Source organism: Mustela nivalis (genome assembly GCF_964662115.1).
Source record: "Mustela nivalis genome assembly, chromosome: 14".
NCBI classification, from domain to species: Eukaryota; Metazoa; Chordata; class Mammalia; order Carnivora; family Mustelidae; genus Mustela; species Mustela nivalis.
The window spans coordinates 64,581,936-64,604,616 of record NC_139033.1 but is presented as its reverse complement, the minus strand read 5'-3'; the positions used below and the strand labels follow the sequence as shown (position 1 = coordinate 64,604,616).

The 22,681-nt window shown below is 39.4% G+C and overlaps 1 protein-coding gene across 7 annotated transcripts in view; it reads right to left on the bottom strand.

Annotated features, from left to right (window-relative positions):
- ZNF521 (zinc finger protein 521) overlaps positions 1–22,681 on the bottom strand; it is a 278,317-nt gene that overhangs the window by 112,619 nt on the left and 143,017 nt on the right. For 6 of the 7 annotated variants that reach the window (XM_082698697.1, XM_082698691.1, XM_082698695.1 and 3 more), the window contains one exon: positions 18,677–18,761. In XM_082698697.1, the coding sequence (XP_082554823.1) occupies positions 18,677–18,761 (85 nt within the window). The remainder of the gene's footprint in view (positions 1–18,676; positions 18,762–22,681) is intronic. The other variant, XM_082698694.1, reaches the window with a different exon arrangement.

Below are 22,681 nucleotides of genomic sequence, written 5' to 3'. Positions count from 1 at the left end.
ATGTGAACTTTCTGCTTCTTTCAGGAGTTAAGAAGGCTGATGTCTGTGTCCTCACCTGACTGGCAACAGCGTTATCAGCGAACTGGACTGGTTTAAAAAATAAATTGGAGTCCAGCTTATAGTCACTAAGTGGCCAGACTTTTCAGTTAGGCGAAATATCATCGTAATAAAAATTAAAATCAGTTTAGCGGCTCCAATGGCAAGAACACTTATAAAACAAGGACGCATCATCATAATTTTAAGCTTTCTACCAGCACCAATGTAGAGTTGGCAATGACCTCACATCTAGACCCAGATGGCACTTTTCCTTTTACTGGCCATTGTTCCTCCTGGATTTGGGGAGGAAACCTGCACAATTTTGCTCTTGTTTTGTGAGGGAAATTCAGAGCGTGTTTCCATCGCTTTTGCCCTAATAGAGCAGCAATACAACATGCACAGAATTATTAACATAAAGATTGTCTTTCTTCGTTATTCTTTCTGTACCTAATAACACATTTTGGCATCTTATAAATTATATCATTGGCTCAAAGACCTATAAAAAAGCCGACTGTGATAAACATCATAAATTGTATTGTCAAGCTGCATATAGTTATGTCAATGCTTTCTGCATGTTTAAATGAATGTGCAGTAACAACATCACTCCCTGCACGCTCTTCTTATCATGGATCCGTGTATAGGAACCTGCAGAAAGAGGCTTCTAGAAATGTTGGAGTTTCCAAACCGCTTCCTATTTCTGACCAGAATTAGATGGCAGGTGGGCTGTTTGGATAATTCTATGGCACATGCATTTTTATATACCGTGGTGTGCCTGATTCTGGATTCTAAATATCATTCACAGCGAAGGTACTGTTACTTAAATCTGGGGACTCACCTTTCAGAAAGGTGTGCACAGAACCACCTGCTACTTTAAGGCTCAGGAACACGGTCATGCTGTACATTCAAGATAGTATATAGGCAAAACCACGTCCTATATTCACGTCCATTTACACTGAACTTACCCCCCCCTTTTGTCATTTCATTGCCTGTTTCCCATAATTTCCAAAGAATTCAAAAGTGGGGTGCCTGGGTGGCTCAGTGGATTAAGCCTCTGCCTTTGGCTCAGGTCACAATCTCAGGGTCCTGGGATCCAGCCCTGCATTGGGCTAGGCTCTCTGCTCAGCAGGGAGCCTGCCTCCTCCCCCCGGCACCCCACCCCCCGCCCCGCCTGACTCTCTGCCTATCAAATAAATAAATAAAATTAAAAAAAAAAAAAGGAATTCAGAAGCAGAAATACACTCAGCTCTTTCCAAGTACTTTGACTTAAGGAGGTAGAAAAGAAAAACCAGACTAAATCCGTCCTTGCTGCTTTCTCATGGAAATACCAAATTTTATCTAAACCAAGGAGAAGCTTTGATGTCCACAGAGTGACATCAGGATCAGGTTTTGATGCAATGATAGCAAAGGAATCACTAAGAACAACTCAGGGCGGGCTCCCCCACTTGAACAACGGTGCCTGTGGGGAGAGATTAAAACTGTACCCTGTAAGTGAGGGAGAAAAGGGCAGAAAGTGCGAGTCGGCCTCTTTCCATTCTGCACGCTAACCCTGTATGTCGGAGCGAGTTGCTCAAGCCTCAGTTTCCTTGTCTGTCAAAGGCGAGTAATGATAACAATCTCAAGTCACAGCCCAGAAAACAAATGCGGTCACGTGCAATGTTTTAGTGCACTCAAGACACGTTTGCTCAAGTTTGGGTTCTTTTCAGAACCAAGGAAACCCCAGGCACTTTGAAATGTGTTTCTTATGACTTCTCCTTCTATGCACAATCATGTATCAACCCATCACCAATACAGAATAGGAGCAAGGCTTACATAGTATCAGATAGCATTTCATAAACCAGTTGTTGGTAGTGGTTGTGATGTGTGTGTGTGTGTGTGTTTTAAATTTAGAAAAATTATATTTCACATACAGGACTGTCTTGGAATTTTGAGTGTACAAGTTTGTTATTCTGAGCCATTTGATTAAATTTAACCACAGGAAACTCTTCCAAGTCCTAATGAAGCAGCAATTACATCTAAAAAGGGAGCCAGGCCAAAAAACATCCTTTTCCAATATCTCTTTTTCAAACATCAGACTCCAATATAAGCTCTATGGTTTTCATTTCTCTTTCATACTATCTCTCTAAGCTGTTGGAAACATGTTAAACAGAAGACAGGGAGTGGTGCTCTAGTGAGTCTTTGCTAGAAAAGGTTAGTAGAGAGTCCATGCCTACACACACAGGGGAACACACACATGCACACGCACACACACACACACACACACACACACACAGAATTAAAAACAAACAAACAAAAAAACACTACAAAAATCTATTTTAAACAACTTGGCCATTAAGAAATTAGGAAACCATCATTACTAAGAGAAAATCTGAATTAGAATTCAGAAACCAGGAGTGTATTTTAAGACATCTGACCTGAAAGCACTTTTTTTTTTTTAAGATTTTATTTATTTGACAGAGAGAGAGAGATCACAAGTAGGCAGAGAGGCAGGCAGAGAGGCAGGCAGAGAGAGAGAAGAGGAAGCAGGCTCCCCACTGAGCAGAGAGCCCCAATGTAGGGCTCGATCCCAGGACCCTGAGATCAGGACCTGAGCCGAAGGCAGAGGCTTAACCCACTGAGCCACCCCCGTGCCCCAGTGAATGCACTTTACATTATAGTTTATAGACTAGGTTGTGAGAGCTCAAGACAGAGATTACATAAAGCGGACTCCTAAAGAAAGTTAAGATTATTTTTTTCTTTAGAAAGGAGAGTGCTTTTCTTTTTTTTCTTTCTTTCTTTCTTTTTTTTTTTTTTTTGCCCCTAAACCAACCTATAAGACTTGAAAGATTCTAAGTTTTACCTAAAAGACACATTAAACTGTGTCAATAAATAAATTACAGTCATCTACAACAGCCCAGACCCAGAAAGCCATCTCAGGCTTCAGCTGGGTTTGCAGCTTCCCATTGAATCCCATGAGATGGTACATTTCAGCACAATAATGCAGCAAGCCCAGGATGCAGGAGACACAGAAATAATGTCAAAAGCAATTGCTCACATTTGATCTCACCACGTCAAGTGCAAATAGTGAACTTAAATATGAAAATGCCATTTGCTCCTTCTAAAGTATAATTTTGATCTCTCGCAAAACAAACAAACAAACAAACAAACAAACACAAAACTTCCATTTCCAGTGCCTCAAGGTAAAGAGGATGGCATCTATCACAAGTGTGGAGAATGGCTGAAGGATTTAAGAGCAAACCTTTTCATAATTCTTCTTTTGGCGAGGAAGTGGAGTTATGAGTCACTCAAAATTCATAAAGATTGGGAGCCTGGGTGGCTCAGTGGGTTAAAAGCCGCTGCCTTCGGCTCAGGTCATGATCTCAGGGTCCTGGGATCAAGTCCCACCACGGGCTCTCTGCTCAGCAGGGAGCCTGATCCCCCCCCCCCCCGCCTGCTTCTCTGCCTGCTTGTGATCTCTGTCAAATAAATAAATAAATAAAATGTTTTTTAAAAATTCATAAAGAGGGTGCCTGTGTGGCTCAGTGGGTTAAGCCGCTGCCTTCAGCTCGGGTCATGATCTCAGGGTCCTGGGATCGAGTCCCGCATCGGGCTCTCTGCTCAGCAGAGAGCCTGCTTCCTCCTCTCTCTCTCTGCCTGCCTCTCTGCCTACTTGTGATCTCTGTCTGTCAAATAAATAAATAAAATCTTAAAAAAAAAAATTCATAAAGATTATCAAGTTTACATCCTCACAGAAGATCTGCGCCCACAGTCTCTCTCAACTGTTCTGTCAGCATTGCGACCCAATACTACCAAGAACGGGCTCTGGTTCGGGACATCCACCCATTTTGTGACCTCCGTGCACCCCTGCAGAAAATAAAGCTACGACCCAGTCAACAACATACGCACCCAAACCAATAAAGCCCCACACAACAAAATAAAACCCTGATGGCTTCCATTGGAGCAAGCCTGTCATATCTGCACTGAATTCGGGAGTATTCATTCTATCAGCATTCCTTCCTGTGAGTGACTTTAAGGGGCACCTAAGTTCCTATTTCAGCAAGTTTACTCCAAATGATCAACCTGTGCGTTTGTGCCAGCTGGGCTCCATGACTGATTACACGGTCCCGTGGAGCTCCCCGTGAGGACCGGCTCAGCACCCACATCAGTGACCCCTCAAGGTAAGGAAGCCCCCACACAACAGTAAGCTTTCCGGCTTGATGAATGCTGGCCTTACAGCTCCTCTAAACGGAGCCTATGGGCTTCACGGTTTTCCTTCTTATTCTTCATGGAGTTCAGTGAGAAGTTATGAAACGTATTTTTCTAGTCCTCCCAGGGGCGAGGTCAGGGTCACGATGTGACCTCAGAAACACAGCAGTCCTGCACATTCAGACAGCCTGGTGGCACTGAGTATTAGGGCTCTCTGCTTGGTCTAACCCAAACTCTAGCATGCAGTGCAGAGCAGGGTCACTTGGGGGAAATGACAAGCAATGGATCAGTGGGAGAAAAATAATGGAATTTAATCACATAAATATATCCCAGGCACATGGCTCCTTTTCTACAGGCTGCCAAGCTCAGGTGAGGGCACAATGGTCTTGCGAAACTAACCACTTAGAATTTACCACAGAGCCACCCACCCGGATATTTTGATCAGATTAAGTTACAGGATTCTGGACACACCCAGGGATTCTCATTCCCACCATGTCACTACTCCCCCAGGGGATGATTTCAAACAAACATACAAAAATATCTATCTACGCACGAGATAGATGTCTTAGATGTGTGAGGAATGACCCCAGGAAGAGTGTAGGCTCATGTGAAAGACTGTCACAGACTAATTAAGGACACTGCTGCCAAAAAGGGAAGGCTGACCCCGCAGTCTTATTTACACCATTTCCAGCCAGAGGGCTGTGAAGTGGATCCCCAGTGGGGGCATTTCTATCTGAAACCCAAGGGCACCTGCATTAGGAAAACTGGTGTAAATGAATCCCTTCGCTCAATGACAAAAGGAAAGACACCAATACTTCAATTAGGGACGACAGGTGCCAACCTCTTGGATTCTGTGTAGCGCTACACAGTTACTTCCTGACTTGTTTATTATTGTTATTATTATTAGTTGCACTTCCACGCATTCAATTAGAGGAACATTTCGCTGCAAGAACAATAAGCTCTTTAGACAGAAGGTAGTGATTCAAAAATTGCAAAACTTCAGCTTTCAAAAATAGCCTCAGTGACCTCTTGCAGTACTCTGACCACTCCGCACAGCACGCAGGAGGCAACCCTGTGAAGAGTGAATTCTGGCAAAGTTCTCTCTTCACAGATGATGCACAGCTTAAGCTATAATGAGTTTTTGGGTTACAAATGCTGAACGCATTAATATTCCTTGATGATAATTATCACAGTATAAGCACCTTTCCCAATGTGAGTAGCATAAAGCAACTGAAGCAGCATTTTTACTACATTTGAAACAAGCTGGAAAATGGGATTTTCTACTCTTGTAACCTGAGGTCAGCACGCATCAGGCATTGCATATTAAACACGCCTATCTATGAACCCTGGATCACTTTCCTTCTCTCTTATTCCATGTACACCGAGAGCTATCTCCTTGATAGGCACATGTGTGTGACATACATCGGTTCAAAATGAAATGTTATCCGCCCTCCCCCCATCATATGAATCCTGTATTTCTTCTTAGGAGAATTACAAATAGCAAATAAGATCAGTAAGCCGTGCTTTCCAGAGGAGATGTGTCACTGTGCAGTTTGAACAAGTACTGTGGTCACTGGCTGCATATAAAACAGGATGAAAATTAGAATCAAGCAAACAGGCTCCTAGAAGACCCAACCACATTCCATACAAATCTCAACAAACCAGCAGCCTTTCTCTTTACACCTTCAAAACTGACAGCACAGCGAGAGCACTGTAAGGTTTACATGTGAATTCTGGCCCACCGATGTGATGACGGTAATGATGTCAGCATCATATTTACAGGCACTGTTTTTGCAGAAGGATCCCAGAAGCCAATTGTCATTCCAGATTAAAAGAACAATTATTGCTATTTAGATAACAACTATCACATATGAGGGGAAAGAATTGATAAGACGATCCATTTACGTCACATCAGTGTGGACAACAGTATCTGTTAATCAGTATTTGCCATCATGTACCCAAAATAGATCCTTCATAGATTTTAATAAACCCCAACTGGATTGGATATTATGCTCGGAGTGGAATATAAACTGATTTGCCCTAATCTCCCTTTCTTTATCCCTCCAGTCAGTGAAAAAGAAAATGTTGATAATAAAGCTCCATTGATGCTAGGACAGCTTAAAATCATCGCAAGGTAAGAGCCTCTTTTTTTTTTTTTTTTAAACATACTATAATGTCATTTTTAGTATTCTGTGTAAATAACCCCAAGAGCACTTTGACTTAACAGTGACAAAATGAAAGCCAGTTTGAACCCTGAATTCAAAGTATGTGAAATGACTCTGGTGTCGGTAGGTATGAATCAGCTGAGCTCATCTGCACGGGGGTACCCCTACCCTTCATTTAGAAAAGATGCCACGCTACTACTACTTCAGGTTCTCTAACATCATTTTTCTTATGTACTGCCAAAATGTCTTCAAATCCCATCTGGATGGATGGCAGGGTTACGAGGGAACATTTACTAAATATTTAACAGCACTATCGGCTTATTAAATACTATAATGCAAGAGTCATGAAAGCATGATATACAGTGCTTGCCTTTTTTTTTCTTTTTTTTTTTTTTAGCGATGCTGGTGCTCATTTTGAACACTCACAAGCCCATTCATCAGTTGAACTGATGCATTTTTAAAAGTCCTCATTTACTAGCAGATAAATGTGGTTGGAGAACCTTTTTAGTGGAGAAATGACTGGATCTCTATTTGTTTCTACTGTGCAAAATTTGCTTTACTCTGGCTGGAAAACAAAAACAAAAACAAAAAACCACCGCCACCTCACAAAATATTTAAAAGGCCATTCTGACATAAATGTCAAAGCTAAAAGGAACACAGTTTGAAATAAAAGTAGGGTATATTTTTGTTTTCGAGAACGTGTGTACACTAAAACAAGGCAATGGATTTGCAGGCAGCTGAGAGAGTACATGTCTTCATCACATCCGGAAACAGTACCTCACAAATACACATCATATAATGAGATTACCCACTGAGACCGTTGTTCTTGACCATGACATTGTTGGCAGAGGACTTCATTCCAAGTATTCATGATTACTCTTTTGAAAAAAAAAATGGGTTAATATAATTTTTACATATACTACGTTAAGATATTTCTAACTCAAACTATGCTATCTTTTTAAAAAAGTTAACCGGAAAATTTTTTGCCTGTTCTGGTGGGCAGAAAGTAAGAATTCTCTCTAAGATATTTCTAGTCACAAGGAGATATACTATAGGCTAATTTAAAGAAAACTTCCTTTCCACTAGAGGTTTGCAGAGCATGCATTTATCCTGTAAACACTGTAACAATGATTATCTGTCCTCCCTGTTCTCAGTGGAGACTCTTGCTTTTGAAAATGTCTTGTGGTGACTTACTAAATTCAGGCTATTTCAATTAGTATTACTGCACATTAAAAATTAATTGCATTACTGAGTGGATTAAGGTTTAAATTTCAATTCTACAGTATGTGCACTAGAAATGACAGCTAAAAATCAATGCTCTTTGGCCCACAGTCGGAAGTGTGTGCGGTCGAATAGCACGGAACTGGCGTCACTGGCCAAGCAGTTTTAAAAGACCTGATAGTTCCATGGAAGGTGTGTCAGCTCTAATTCTAGATTTTAGTTTGAATACTGCACAGGAGCCCAGCTTTAGGAAAAGAAGAACAGACAAACAGCTGCACTAACAATTTGGAAAAACAAATGGGCTCAGGTACTAAAATTATGACAATAGAAAGATTAACAGTCGCCCCAATGTCGCATATAATTATCCCTAAACTAAAACCCTGCTCATAATTCTGTCTAATAAGGACAGAGGTTCTTCACTTATATCTATGCTGGGTTTTTTGTTTGTTTGTTTGTTGTTGTTGTTTTTAGATTTTATTATTTTTTTTATTTGACAGACAGAGATCACAAGTAGGCAGAGAGGCAGGCAGAGAGAGAGGGGGAAGCAGGCTCCCCGCTGAGCAGAGAGCCCGCCAAGGGGCTCCATCCCAGGACCCTGGGATCATGACCTGGGCCGAAGGCAGAGGCTTTAACCCACTGAGCCACCCAGGTGCCCCTATGCTTTTTTTTTTATTAGTTATTGGGGAACAGTAGTTTGTTGGGGGCAGGAAATAAGCGGTTTTGTATAGCGATGTTACTAACATATACAATATCCATAATGACTTTAATCTGTGTTTTCAGGAGATCCAAGAAGACACTGCAAACACAAATCTTTCCCTTAGACAATAATCCCCTCTCAGTACCCACCCCCCGCCCCGTGTAAATTATTAAACCTCTTTGGGGGAAGGGACAAATCAGCTGATCATCCCGAACTGCAAATTTATAGCACCTACACGAAATGTGTGAGAAGAAATGGGTCACTTTCATTCACAGTAAATTTGCTCTTCTAAGAAGATGAAGATGAAGAACATTACGAATGAAGTCAACAGAGTAAAGTAGCATCAATAAAGAATCACAAAGCCCCCAGGATATCTGAGCTTGGAACTGAACGGTGATTGGTATGCGCCTAAGAGGAAAAAATGATGCCTGCAATGTTCCTTAAGATCCCCTCTGTGTTGCACCGGTGGCCAACAGCAAGTTCGGCAGCAAGAGAGTAAAGAAGATGGGAAGTAATAATAACAATAAAAAGAATAATCTGGTGCAAATGGACCCCAAGGTGTAGTAGTCATCCCCGTGCAACAATCGCCCTTCATTGCAATTTACTGATGTTGCTTCATTACAATACAGCGTATAAAGGGGTGATGTGCAAAGTGCACTATTTAAAGCGACCTGCTCTGCAGCAGCACCTACCACCCTGGCAGGCGCCGCTAAGGGAGGCACGTCAGACTGCTCGAAAGTGAAATTACCTGTACAAAGATTCAAAAGAGGCGCAACGTGTGCACATGGTGGTGATAAAGTTGAGGCGAGGAGGATAAAAGGGAGCAGGGGAAGTATCTCCTTAGCGAAATAGTAAAGGCATCTCAGACGGATCTGAATTAACGCATCCTTTGCAAAGGTAACAACTTGTGGCTCTGTTAAAAGGAAAAGATAATGAATAGGATGGTTCCTGTTTGAAAGTACACACTGGCTTTTGGTTGCCTATGCCTCGTGTCCATAAGATCAACTAAATGTCTGCAGGTGAGATGCACCTTCAGGTTCCTATTATTACAAGCGAAAAATGATTCGTTTTCTAAGTCTTGCCTGCTATAGTTGAAAGTCTTACTTTTCAGGCTGCGCCCAGAAGGTGACGAAGCAGTGCGTTAAGGGGAAGAAAGAGATTCCTTCCCCACCAAGGATCACTGAGTATGTCATTGGTTAATTCTTGCTCTGTGGTCCTCATTAGCATTACTCTCAAGTTTCTGGTTATCATATCCGAAATATTAAGACATAATAACTACGAAGGTGCAGATAATTGGATATTAACCAGAACATACTTGACTGGGCAGGAGGTAGGGCCCTGCTTAAACTAATCCTGAAATATATTAATCACCAATTAATGAAGGGGTTTCAAATTCATTTTCTATTAGAGAACACCTCCGAGTATCTCAGCTTTTTCTAACAAAATGACTTGGAATAACAGGGTAGAAATAAGGACTATGACCATCTGATGATGTCTTGAATTAATTCCTTACAGCCTGTTGTCAGGTATCATGAAAACTCAAGTTAAAACCCTGATTACATTTTCAAAGTCTGATGGGAAGAAGAGGGGACACTTTTCAATGTTCAGGGGCCTTGGTTTAAATCCCAAATTTATCCCTTTAAGTGCAGAGCCATAGCTAAACATTTCAGCAGAGAGCTGTCACAATATTATCTGGGTCTTTTAGCCTAGGCAGACCTCTAGACCTCCAACCAAACAACAGATGTATTCTTAAAATATAAAACCGATTAATGGGAGCCAGAGAAGTCCAGTCAAACCACGCTTTATACACAGTAAATGTAAGTAGTGAGAAGTTGATGAATATATTAAGGGATAAAAGTCTTCACTACTTGGTGGTTGAAAAATCATCACCACTTAGATGGAAATAAAATAATGTCACGAAAAGAACAAGGGAAAGAGAGAGAAAGGAAACAGGAAGAGGCATGGAGAGAGAAGGAAAGTCCTCTTTCTATACAATCCACATGGCTATGAGGCTGATATTATAACTACTATATTATATAACTATTCTATTATAACTAATAAAACAGGCATTCTATTAGTTATAACAGTGGTTATAAAAGCTCCCACTAAGCTCCCTAGAAAAAAGCCTCTGCCCCTACTCTGTGGATTAGAGAAATGGCCACAAAAATGCCATTCATCTTAAGGAAAAAAATAAAATAAAATCTCCAAGTACATTCCTGTCACAAAGGGATTCTAGTATCTTTTCATACTTAAAAAGTGTAGCTTCCAGATACTCTGAAAATGACTTCCATTTTTATGTCAGAGAAAACCATGTTTGGATTAATGCAATGTAAGCAAGAGATCGAAATGACACCAATTCCTCTGTTGTTTGTTTTTTTTTTTCCCCTGACTTTATTCACTTAATTTTGATGAAGACAGCAAGGAAACTCCTGTTCTCTCAGGGCTGGGTTTTTTTTTTTTTTTATTCTGTTGTTTACTGACTTTAATTTTAATAATTCTTAAATAAGCACTCACAGCAGATGAACTCAGATACGCAGGCAAGTAGGCCCTTTTATCAACAATTTTGCCATAGAAATACACAAACATTTCAATGGCTCTTCATTAGCAAACAAATCAACAAGTGATATTTTAATGCATGACTTTATTCCATCTCTGTGGGGACTGTAGTTGAGAGTGTGATGTACAGTACAGAGAAAGGAATCATCAGCCACAGTGTCCCAGGGCTCTCTCCATTGAGGTCTTCGAAGCCTCTGCTTAAAGAGTGCATTTAATTGACTGATAGACAGTAGCTTCTTTGTTCACAGAAGACAGCGAAGTAATGGCAGCTTGAAAATCGTACCATCTACAGGGTCTCCTGAGACCAGTAACAGGGGGATATGTGTCAGGAATAAATAAATAATCTAATTATTAAGCCACTTCCTGTCAAGTTAACTCCAATTTGTTGGCTTTTGAAGGCAACAAAACGAGGCATTTTTCCTCATTATGCTTCTCTTTTTATACCAGTGGTAATCACAGGCGGATTAAAGGGTGCCTGATTGGTTTTTTTGTCAAGGAACTGAGAAGCAGCCAACAGTACAGAAAAACAGAGTTGGGTTTAGAAGAAATTTCATGCTTGTCTCCTTTCCAGCTCCCTAGCAGCCCACACGGCCGCCCCATACAGAGCTGCCAGCTGTACAGCAAATGTGTACCCCTCCAACTGAGGCCTACCGGGCCACAGGCGCCATCCTGAGAGCTGCGAGATACCTTGCAATCTTGGCAGGTAGCTACTGCTGTCATAGGCATAATTCTAAAGGTGACCTACGAAACCCCATCAGCTCACCAAATGCAACAATATGAGCAGCTGAAGTTCGACACCCACTCTCCATATTGGCTCCCTTTCTTTTGTTTGCTGCTACGAACGGCCCAGAAACTAGCACATAACCTATGGAAATGGGTCCGCAGAGACCTTCTCCTTTCGTGCGTCCGAAGGAGCTCGTGGAAACAGGCCACGGCGTGTCTGTGTCAATGGGCGTGTGTGTGGGTGTGTGCGTGGGTGTGTGTGTGTTGGGGGGGGTGAGCGGGGGTCTGTCTTTTGGGTCAACTGCCCGTGACTCTCGGTGCCCTCCTTTCAGAAATGTTTTTGCAGACTTCATTCAGAAGAGGATACCCTCGTTGGAGAATGAGCCCACGGAGCGGGGAGCGAAAGGCGGATACACTTGCTGCCTGCTCTCCGGCAAGTCCAAAGGTGAGGACAAACCCAGAGCCAGAAGCCCCGCCAGTGGGTCTCAGGGGGTCCCATGGAACCATCCATCTGAGACAGACTCTCTTCCCAGCCTCTCTGTACGGAGCCCAGGAAGGAAGGCTGGCATCCAGGAATTCGGCTCGAACACAACATTCTTCCAAGGCCTCTTTAAGGGCAGTGCATTCCCATCAAAAGTCACAAGAAACAGAATCTTCAGTCTGTCTGCGGACTGGATCAGAAACCTCCGGCTCAGGGAAAACGAACATGGACAGAAATGGCCGAAGGGGCCTTCTAAGGGCTTGTCAGCTCCGCTCACTGCCAGTATTTTTTTACTCTTGTAAATCCAAGCTGCTAGACGCAGGCTAAAACACACCACCAGGCCAAACACCCCTGGTTTTCTTTTAATAGCTTAACACTGAAATGGAAGAAATGGGCTCAGAGGCTTTCTTTCAAATTTGCTTCAGAAATAAGAACCCGAATCATGGAGAGGAGCCCTTAAAAACGATCTTATTCCGGAAAGATGTTTTTTGTTTTGTTTTGTTTTGTTTTGCTTTTTATGTCTCCCCCGCCCTTCTTTTATCTGAAAATGTCTTTGTTTTTAGGAAACCTTTTCCGAGAAGAGGCTTGGTGCCCCGTTCCCGTGGCCCCACGTTGCACTCAGTAAAACAGTGGCGCTATGTTCGATTTATGCCTGCGTACGTCCTTTCTGAATACATCTTGAATTTTTGTTAAATTGCGCAGATAATTAAACCCTCTTCATATTTACAGTCTGCTTCATCGGTACCATGAATTCCGTTTCCAGTGACTGTCTGCAAATTCCCTCTCTGAACAATTTCATACTAAGCAATAACACTTCATTTTACATAAGTTTTATCTGATGTCCCCACACAGAGCTGCCAGCTGTACAGCCAATGTGCGGTTCTCAAACTGAGTCCTGCCAGGCCACGGGCTCCATCCTGAGATCTATCAGGCACCTTGCTGTCATTGGCAAGCTTTCCCTGCTATCACGGCGACCATCACTCCACACGGCACACAACTTAAAATCATCTGATTATTAGAATTTGTGGCCCACACTCCATTTTATCCTTTATTTAATCTATCCCCAGATCACACATTTGTTTAAATGTTTTGGCTGGTTTACAAATCATGCCGCCATCTGCACAGTAGGTGTGACACCATTTTTTTTTTAGACAAAAGTTACGTTACAAACAAAGATAAAGTCATTTGAAATGCTCTGATGTTTGTTATTCTGCCTGGTTCACTTGGACCAACTCTAAGAAATAAATAGAATTATCTGTGTAAATCGATGAACATCTATGAAAAACAACACCCAGCAGAATGCCGAGCTTGCTCCATTACCTACGTTAATATCATGACAGCTGAGGAGAGATGACCTGGCCCACTTCTCATCTCTCCTGTACAGATGGCTATTAAAGAGAAAGTATCCCTTTTGTATGGTCCATGTAGAAACCCTTTATGGGCTTTTCAAATAAGCCAGCATTGCCCACATGAGGGTAGCTTTCTGTTACCATTAAACTGCCCAGATTTCATCTTTTTTAATCCAGCTCTTGATGAAATAAGCCAGTATTTCATCATATTTAAAACCAAATGCTTGTTTCTTCATTCCCTGAGTTTTGTAAGCCATCAAATGATGACTTAGAATTCAATAGTCTTCTCGTTTAGAATTAAGGCAAACTCCACAGAACCTAATGACTTTGGGTTTCTTAGGGTAGTGCTGATACACACACACACACACACACACATTATTGTTGAGTCATTTCTGTTCCTTTTTAAAAAAAAACAAAAAACAAAAAAACAGCCAATGAAAGCTAAGCATTTAAAGAGCAACACAGCCCTTTATCCTCCTATGCAGAGATCCCTATCTTTGGATATTTCCCCTTAAGACGTATAAAATCCAAAACCACTATAGACCTCAAAATATTGGTTTTAGTCTATTGTAAAGCAAGAGCACTCAAGCTGAAATGTTTCAGAAGTGATACTGAATGTCACAAAACTATAATGAAGATTAGTCACATAGCACACGATCCACCAAAGAAATGGAAGGGAAAGAATGCCATTTGTGACCTTGGGCCTCCAACAAATTGGAGAACACATGAATGTCACTTGCCACAAGAAGAGACTAAAAATTCACCCAGTGCACAAACCTGTTTTATGCATTCTTTTTGCCTTGACAGCAATGATGTATATCACATGGTATGTAACACATGGGGTATACATCTTCCCACGTGCACCGCAGAAGACTTGAATCTTTCCGTGGTCTTTTAAAAATTGTAATTCAGAAGCCCTGAGTACTCGAAATTTGGATAAAAAGAGTCAATATCTTTCCATCAGTGTTTTCCTATTACTTGCCATTTATAGTTCCAATTCTAGTTTTGCTTTTCCAAGAGAGAAATAAATATATTTGCTTTCTGCAAATACCCTTAAGCATCACCTTTGACCCTGTTAGGACATGTCTATTAGGGACTATTTGTGGATTTCCCTTTTTTTAAATTTCCCCACAAAACGGGGTGCTGCCCCACCGTGGATACAAATTTGCCATTGTAACCCTGACCTTTCGGATCAGATGAAAAATACAAAAAACCCAAAGCTTATTAAGTAATCATTTCTAAGTTGGTTTTTAAAAATAATTCTTAAGTACCTGGTTTATACCCATTCCCTTCATAGTCTCCATCTGAGGACCTGCAAAGGGAGGCCTGGAAATGGTGATAGCTAGATCCTGACCCCTCGTCCCAAAGTCCATGAGTGCAGCAATCAGTTTCAAGGATAATGGTATTTCTCCCCTTTGATCATTTCTTTGTCAAGCGGACTGGCCCTCGGTGGTGAGAGTACTGCCGGTTGTCTACCACCAGCCGCTTGCAATTTGCTCACTGTGTTTCATGAGACAGTTGTTTGTGGCTGTTTGGAACACATTTGTCTCTTTGGGGATTTAGACGCTAGTTGCAATGCCAACCTCCATAGTGATCGAAATTTCTTTCTAACTAAAATAGATAATTAGAGGCTGGTAATTATTGGTCAAGAATTATCAGAGTGAAAAAATGAAGCTTCTCATAAATAGTTCTTGGCAATGTCATCTCTTTATATTATCACATGCCTAACAGCCTTTTATTCCGAGCACTTACAAATTTACTCTACTGCTGTTGAACCTCATAATTTTATATGAGGCAATTCCTTTGCTGGGTTAAACACATTTAAAGTCCCTGGTTTCATCTCTATCTGTGCTAATCCATACCAAATAATAATAACAACAGAAATCTCAAAGAGGAAAATAACCATAAATATTTACTATGCTGATAGAGACGGGGAAAATGAATTAAAAGACATACTACACAATGGCTTCTTTCTGTATGCTTGGGTCAAAAGCCAACGTAAACTATGTGAAAGGAACAAAGGAAGACAAGAAAAAATTTCTCATCTGTGCAGACTTGAAAAGAGGGAAATCTTTTCCCCAGGAAAGCTGTTAAAATGTTTTGTAGCTCTTTTTGTGCGTGTGTGTAAAGAAGAAAAGAAGCCCCTAAATAGTCACTGGTCTGATTTCTTACTGAAACTGTGTCAAAATGTGGTGGAGAGTGAGGTTCTCTTTCTTTCCTTAATAGACATAAGTCAAATCCCCGATGCATTTTTATTGAGTAATTATTCCTGCGACTCAGACCATGTGTCCACACTTAGCTGCAAAAGGGCAGTTCAGCAGAGCGTCTCCAGGTGTGTACCTGGTAGAAACATTGATGGTTTTCCTTTCACAAATGTCCCTGGTCAACAGCCTGAGACCAGCGCTTCCAGAAAGAAGCATGGAGGTTGTCCGACATCGCAACTGCGTTAAACACATGTACTACAGAGGAGCAAACGCCAATGACTTGGTTAAAGAAGGAATTTAAAGTTACACCTCGTTGGGTCATCTGCAGACCTCGTTCTCCATCAGGTGACATAATCCTTCCTCCAGACTGATTGAAATGTAGAACGAAATCTGCAAAAACACTATTTCCCCTCTTAACAAAAAGAGTTAAGAGGCTTTTCAGATAGCCTCTAATCCTTCTTCCCTGCTAAATGTCTAGTTGAGATTATTTTTTGATTAGACAAAAAACATACAGACACACACAACCTAAAAATACCTACCCTCAATGGAGGTATTTTAGTCAACAAAATAATGCTGCCTGCCTCATTTGAAAGCTGAAGTATCACACTGGGATTTTAAAAAAGGATATCTTAGCCTTTGTGACATTCTCCCATTATGCATTCTCTTTCTGTAGATATTAACAACACGACTGGAGTTTAAGGACTTGGATGCATGGTCAACAGATAGAACAATTAAATGGATGCTATTCATTTGTTTAGGCCTCAAGTGTGAGAGAATTACATATTTTATTATTAAAAATAGCATGAATATTAAATAACTAGGCCCTCTGCGGAAAGGAATAGAATTTGCTTCTCTGATGGAAGGTGAATTGTTAAATGCTCAGATCCCAAGAGGAACTGAGTGTCACATTAATCCACCATAAGGTAGAGGGAGAAAGCCCTGGGAACACACTAATGTTGCAAGAAGTATAAGGGAACTACAAAAGGAAAGGTATAAAGCAATTTGAAAAGAAAGACAAACCAACCAACGAATGTTACGGCCAAATGATACTAAAATTGGAAAATCACAATAGTCCTCTCACCGCTCAACATTCAATTCTGATTTGACATATTCAAAAGACACGAATATCATGGTGAAATTATATTCAGTCTGTTCCTCTGGTTCCCCGGGCTAAATAATAAAATCCAGAACCAAAGGTAAGTTTATGTAGAATAAAACCATACAGAAGCAGGGCCGACATTTTGCTAAATTTTCCATCAGGTGCAAGTTCCGAGAAATGTTTTCACTGAAGCCCACATAAAACTGTAGCATGAAGCAGAATCGTGAATGACTGCCACCAATAAACTCTACTCAAGAAATAAAGAGATGGAAAATATTAGCATTTATCATGGCAAGAAGTATTCATTCTTCCTAACCCACGTCCCACCCCCTTCCCTGAAAAAAAAAGCAGTTTCAAAAGTTTATAAAGAATATCTGTTTGGAATCCAAAATAGAAGAAAATTGCAAGAAAACACATTATTCAAATCTCTCTTACATGTTGTCGTTATCTGCTAGACACTCAGTAAAGCTGTCACTGTTATTCTACCACTTTGGAGAATAGGATATTGAATGCATAAGAATATCACTAATAACATCAGTACTTAAATCTGGAAAATACAGAGATAAAGTGATCAAAATTTTAGCTGTTGTGTGCAAGTTCCACTTTGCACAATTCTGTACTTAAATAAGCAATAATCCTCCTAAAGACCCATCATTTGAAAACTATAGAGCAAATTCTATTGAAAAACTATTAATCAATTTTCTTTTTTTTTTAATTTTTTATTTATTATAAACATATATTTTTATCCCCAGGGGTATTAATCAATTTTCTAACATGCTTTTGAATTTATCTTTATTAATTTCTACAAGAGCATTAGGAGTTTTGATACAGTTGCTTTTAATGATCAGTAATGATAGTTGGAGCCACACTTCCACTGAGCATTCCTAGAATGCTTCCGATTAGTGTATAACAAAACTTGTTTACCCCTGAAAACAAGTTCAGAGTCTAAAATGCTGAATTTTCTTTCCTGTTTTAGAGTTTGATAATAGGAGAGCATGAGGTTAATTGGGCTTTTGAGTATTTTATCACAATTATTTATGGTATTATAAAATACCATCAAATAAGGATGAAATAAAAAAACACTCATAGTATAAAAAACACAAATGAGTAACAAAAATAGCATAAAGAAATAACAATTGTCATTTTACTAGTTGAAAAAGATCTGCTTGATAAAGTTTAATTGGCTGGTTAAACTCTTAGTGTTATTACCAAGTGCTTATCAAATTAAAAAACATAGGAGGTAACCTCAAAGGAATTAAGGGATAATGGGACAATATGAATAACTGAAAAAATTATCCTTTTAGCTTGAGCCCATATGATAAGTCCAAAATCCCTGAAAACACTGGCCAAGAGTAACTACAGAGATCTTCACCCAAACAGCTTTCATAAAGATGTGTGTAAAATTTTGGAGGGAAATAAAAAGTGATTACTGAGTTCTTTACATGATCTTTATGATCATGATTATTTCCACGCTGTTGAAACCATACATATAAAATGATCTTATGGCAATTTAAATTATTTATGTTTCCCTATCACAAAAACTCACCACTTTAGATTTTGATACAAAGATGCTTAAGCAACACACAGCAGTGCCATTACCATAATAACTTCTGAAATTAAAACCTGTCTAAAACTCTATGGAAAGCTAACATCCAGTTCATTAACCATTCCTGTTAGTTTTCAATAATGCAAAAATGATTAGAAGTTTAATTTGTTAATCACCTGTGTTTTGACTGGCAGTAGATATACAATCCTCTGCAGAAGTCTAAACTAGCCCTTGCAGAAAATAAAATGTGCTAATGTCTTATCAGGCCTAATAATAGTAATAAAAATCAATCATGCCTAGGTAAAACATTGATGGCTGAACAATTAATTCATCTTTAACTCTGTTTAATTATATAGGCATTGATATACACAAGGAGGAAAAAAAGCCATCTGTAATAAGGCTTAGAGTGTCACTCACCAATCATGTGATTTGCAACATGAACCTGAATATCCCATTCATTGTAGAAAACCATCTGACACTTGATGCACTGATAGGTCTTCTTCTGAGAAAATAAGTATAAATAGAATTACTTAGACGCATGCACTTTTTATTGTTTTCTTTAAGAACAAAGACAAAAACAAAAGCCCAACACTACTCACGAAATTTTTTTGAGATGCTAGTCTTTTTTTTTTTTTTTTTTAAGATTTTATTTATTTATTTGACAGAGATTAAAGTAGGCAGAGAGTCAGGCAGAGAGAGAGGGGGAAGCAGGCTCCCTGCTGAGCAGAGAGCCCGAGGCGGGGCTCGATCCCAGGACCCTGAGATCATGACCTGAGCCGAAGGCAGAGACTTAACCCACTGAGCCACCCAGGCACCCCAAGATGCTGGTCTTAACCTGTGTTGCTAAACAAGCTGCTGTGTGTGGGGGTCTGCTGGAGCAAAGTTCCATGAGTGGCTCACTAAGACTTTGTGGTCTGATATCAACACTATACTTTACAAACAGTTGGAAGAAGTGGAGGCACATAATTATGGAGTAATATATTTTTAAGTTAGATTCATAAGCACAAAAACAGAAGTTAGCATTAAAGAAAATTCTGGAACACATGGCTGACTTTCAGAAACTGATGTCTTTGTAGATCTAGACCAAAATGTCCTGTGACTCGCTTCTAGATATCCCTTAGTAAAGTGGCCAATAAGATTTGCAGGATCTAGCTAAGAGATTCAGCTATTATAATTCTAGCCGAAGTCTAAAATTTGGATGTTTCGGAAGTTGTTAAACAGTAGCCTTTAAAGACATATTTTCTCCTATAAAGACATCATGCCATACTGAACATTCTAACATCCTTTTATCATTTTGCATTACAGTCCTGGCAAGTGGAGAGAGCAGGATTTATTAATTCTTGAATCATAAATAAAGAAACTGAGGCCCAGGGAAGTAGAAAGATTTGCCTGATGCCAGAGTGCCCTAGAGCTGAGAAGAGAAATAAGTTCTCTTGAATCTAAATGTTAGGCTATCAGATAAAAGCAGCCTTTATGACTTCACATCTTTATCATTGTGTCTCCTATATGGCTCAGTACATATTAGATGAACTTAATAAATAAAGTATTGGTTATGTTTTCCAGAACACAGCTATATAAACTCCTTTACGATGAGACCTGATACTTACAATTAAAAACCATCTTGGAAAACAAAATAAACCATTTTGAAATCTCCCAAATGTGAGAAAATGACATTTACAAAATGACACTTTGTTAAGGCATTCTTATAGGATTATCATTTCATTTGCGGTTGTATAAAATTGTTTTCACTAATGGAAGCAATAAAAAATATCAGTCTGTAAATTGCCATTAATTTTAAAGAACTCGACAGAATCAAAGTCAAGCACAAAAATTTAGTGTCACTTCATAAGCCATTAAAGTTACAAATGCTGTTAATGTGAGATTGTCTTAATTATCATCACTTAACGTAGTATTAACTTCTGCAACACAGGATAGTAGTATTCCCCGTAAAGCACAGAAGAGCTGGCCTATTTCCAATGGAACCTTTCTAAATTATCTAGCAGGCTTTGTCCATTAGGCATATCGTGAATTGAGTGTGTTGAATCTAAATCTAATACCGAGTTGGAAACCCTGACGATCACCAAGGAAGATTTACTGCGCTGAGCTGTTTACAAGATGCTTTTGATGGTGACATATAGAGCAACATGTGTTGCGTAAATAACATCTATCCCTTTTTTAACAATATTTCCCTTTAGAACTAGTTAGAAAATATTTCTGACTCCCAGATGACCTACATTATATATTGTTTATTAGCATACTTCCAGCATTATTCCTGATATGTGACCTTGCTGAAAAACAAAGAAACATAAACTTAATGGCTAGTCTTTTCTCTTGTTAGCACAGTAAAACATACAATATGTCGAAAACTGTCTCCAAAAATGATGACTGATGGATATGTTGGTGGCGTATACTAGGACTTTCTTTCTCCTGGTCTAATAATAAAGAATAAAATCACTTGACAAGCCAAAATAATAAAATACCAGCACTTACTACTACCTTCCAAATGAACTGACATATCTGATGATCTATGCACAGAAGTTTTCTTTTATCACTGGAAGAAAATGCTTTTGTCACTGCTGATAATTCAAATACTAATTCTACTCTTAAGACAGTGTCTAAAATGTTATGTTCTATTCTTATTAACGAAGTGATGTTCTTATTTATAAGCTCCTCGATTTGGGGCTGAGTGAAGTAAGAATTTCATGTCATCAAAAACAATGTACCATGATCTTAAAATGCTGTAGTTTGAACTTTGCCTCTGCACACAGGCCACACTTCCCAAATACAAAGCAATAACATATAAATTGGGATGTGTTAAGGTGTTCTTTTTTCAAAGCCATGATGGAAAATTCATTTTTACTTTCTATTTCTTTTCTAAAAAGGAATTTTAAATGACCTTTAAAGCATCTTTATTACAATTATAGACTCTTAGCAAAATATGTGAGAGACCCCTAACCACCCATACACCATCTTTGAATAAAGTGATTATAACCTCTGAACAGTGCTGGTTGGCCTTGGGGAGTTCACTCCCTTGGAGGTAAATCCACTCCAGCTCTGTACGGCTGAGTTTGTAAGGGACTACTTCTTAATTCTAGACCTAAATCTGCTTTTCTGCTACTTTCAGTTATAGGTCCCAACTCTAGGCTCAGGAGCTACAAAGACCAGGTTGGATCCCTTGTCTAAAAAGACAATTCCGTCACCCCTTCAGACTGAGAACAGAGGGATGCTGTGAGAAACACTTTGAACAATTTTCACCACTGGTTCCTCTCTCCCAGGTCAACCTTTTAAGAAACAGAAACCCAAATGAAGCACAATACTCTGGGGTTGTCTTGGCCGATAAGGAGTACAGGAGGACTGTCACCTCCCTTAGGACAAGGACTTCCATTTATATAGAAGACAACAACAACAAAAAAGTCAAGTGAGATCATTTCTTCTAAAAGCATATAACAGTAGAAACAGAACTTCCATTGTTTGGGCCCCAGATTGGCCTTTATCAACGCTTAAGTTGTCAATTTACTTGAAATGCTAATTTAGTACAATTTTTAAAAGAGACTTTTTTTCATTAGCCTTTTTTAATGTGCTACTTGGGAGTGGGGTTGTCATTTCCTGATTGTTCTCTTTTGTTTTCTGATACTGATAGATGTAATTATCAAGGATACAACTTTTTCCCAGCACCTCATTATTTTTGATTGATTTTGAGAACAATTTAAATGTGCCTTTTTGACATTCTTGTTTTCAGTTATACTCTGGTTAAGGTACTCAGAGACTTTCAGAAAAGAGCATCTCATAAATTAAAAAAAAATGATTAGGATCTTTAATAATGTATACTTAAAAAAAAACATTATTCTGATTAACCCCTCTCTCCCCCTCAAACTACATTCCATTAAGACTTAGGCTTCACGTTGAGCCTCAGCAAGCAAAAAAATAACATAAAATAATATATACTTTGCAGTTATAAATTGCTTTGATTTTTTTTAAACAAAAAAAATCTGACTATAAGAAAACTGACTATAAATAAAAATCATTGCGTTCATAGTAACCCTTAAGACCAGAAAAGAGAAAAAATCTTAGTGGCCACCATTGGAAGTGACTATTACATAAACCTCTTATTCTGAAAATTAGTAATTAAAGGCACAGAAGCACTAAGCTCTTTTAGGAGGAAATGTAGTTCATGCCTATTTGATGAGGAAAAGTTCTTTAGGAAAGATTCTCTGTAGAAGGGATGACAGAATTAGAAATCCACTATTTTGCAATGCCAAATAAAGGAGCCCAGGATACCCACTAATGGATGCTAAAACTCTTAAGAGAAAGGTTATTCTGGAGATACTCAATTTTTATCCTTTAATAAGTACAAAGAGAAAGATGTACATTTACAGTGGATTTATTTGGGAGTAATCACTGCAACCAGACTACTTAGCTTAA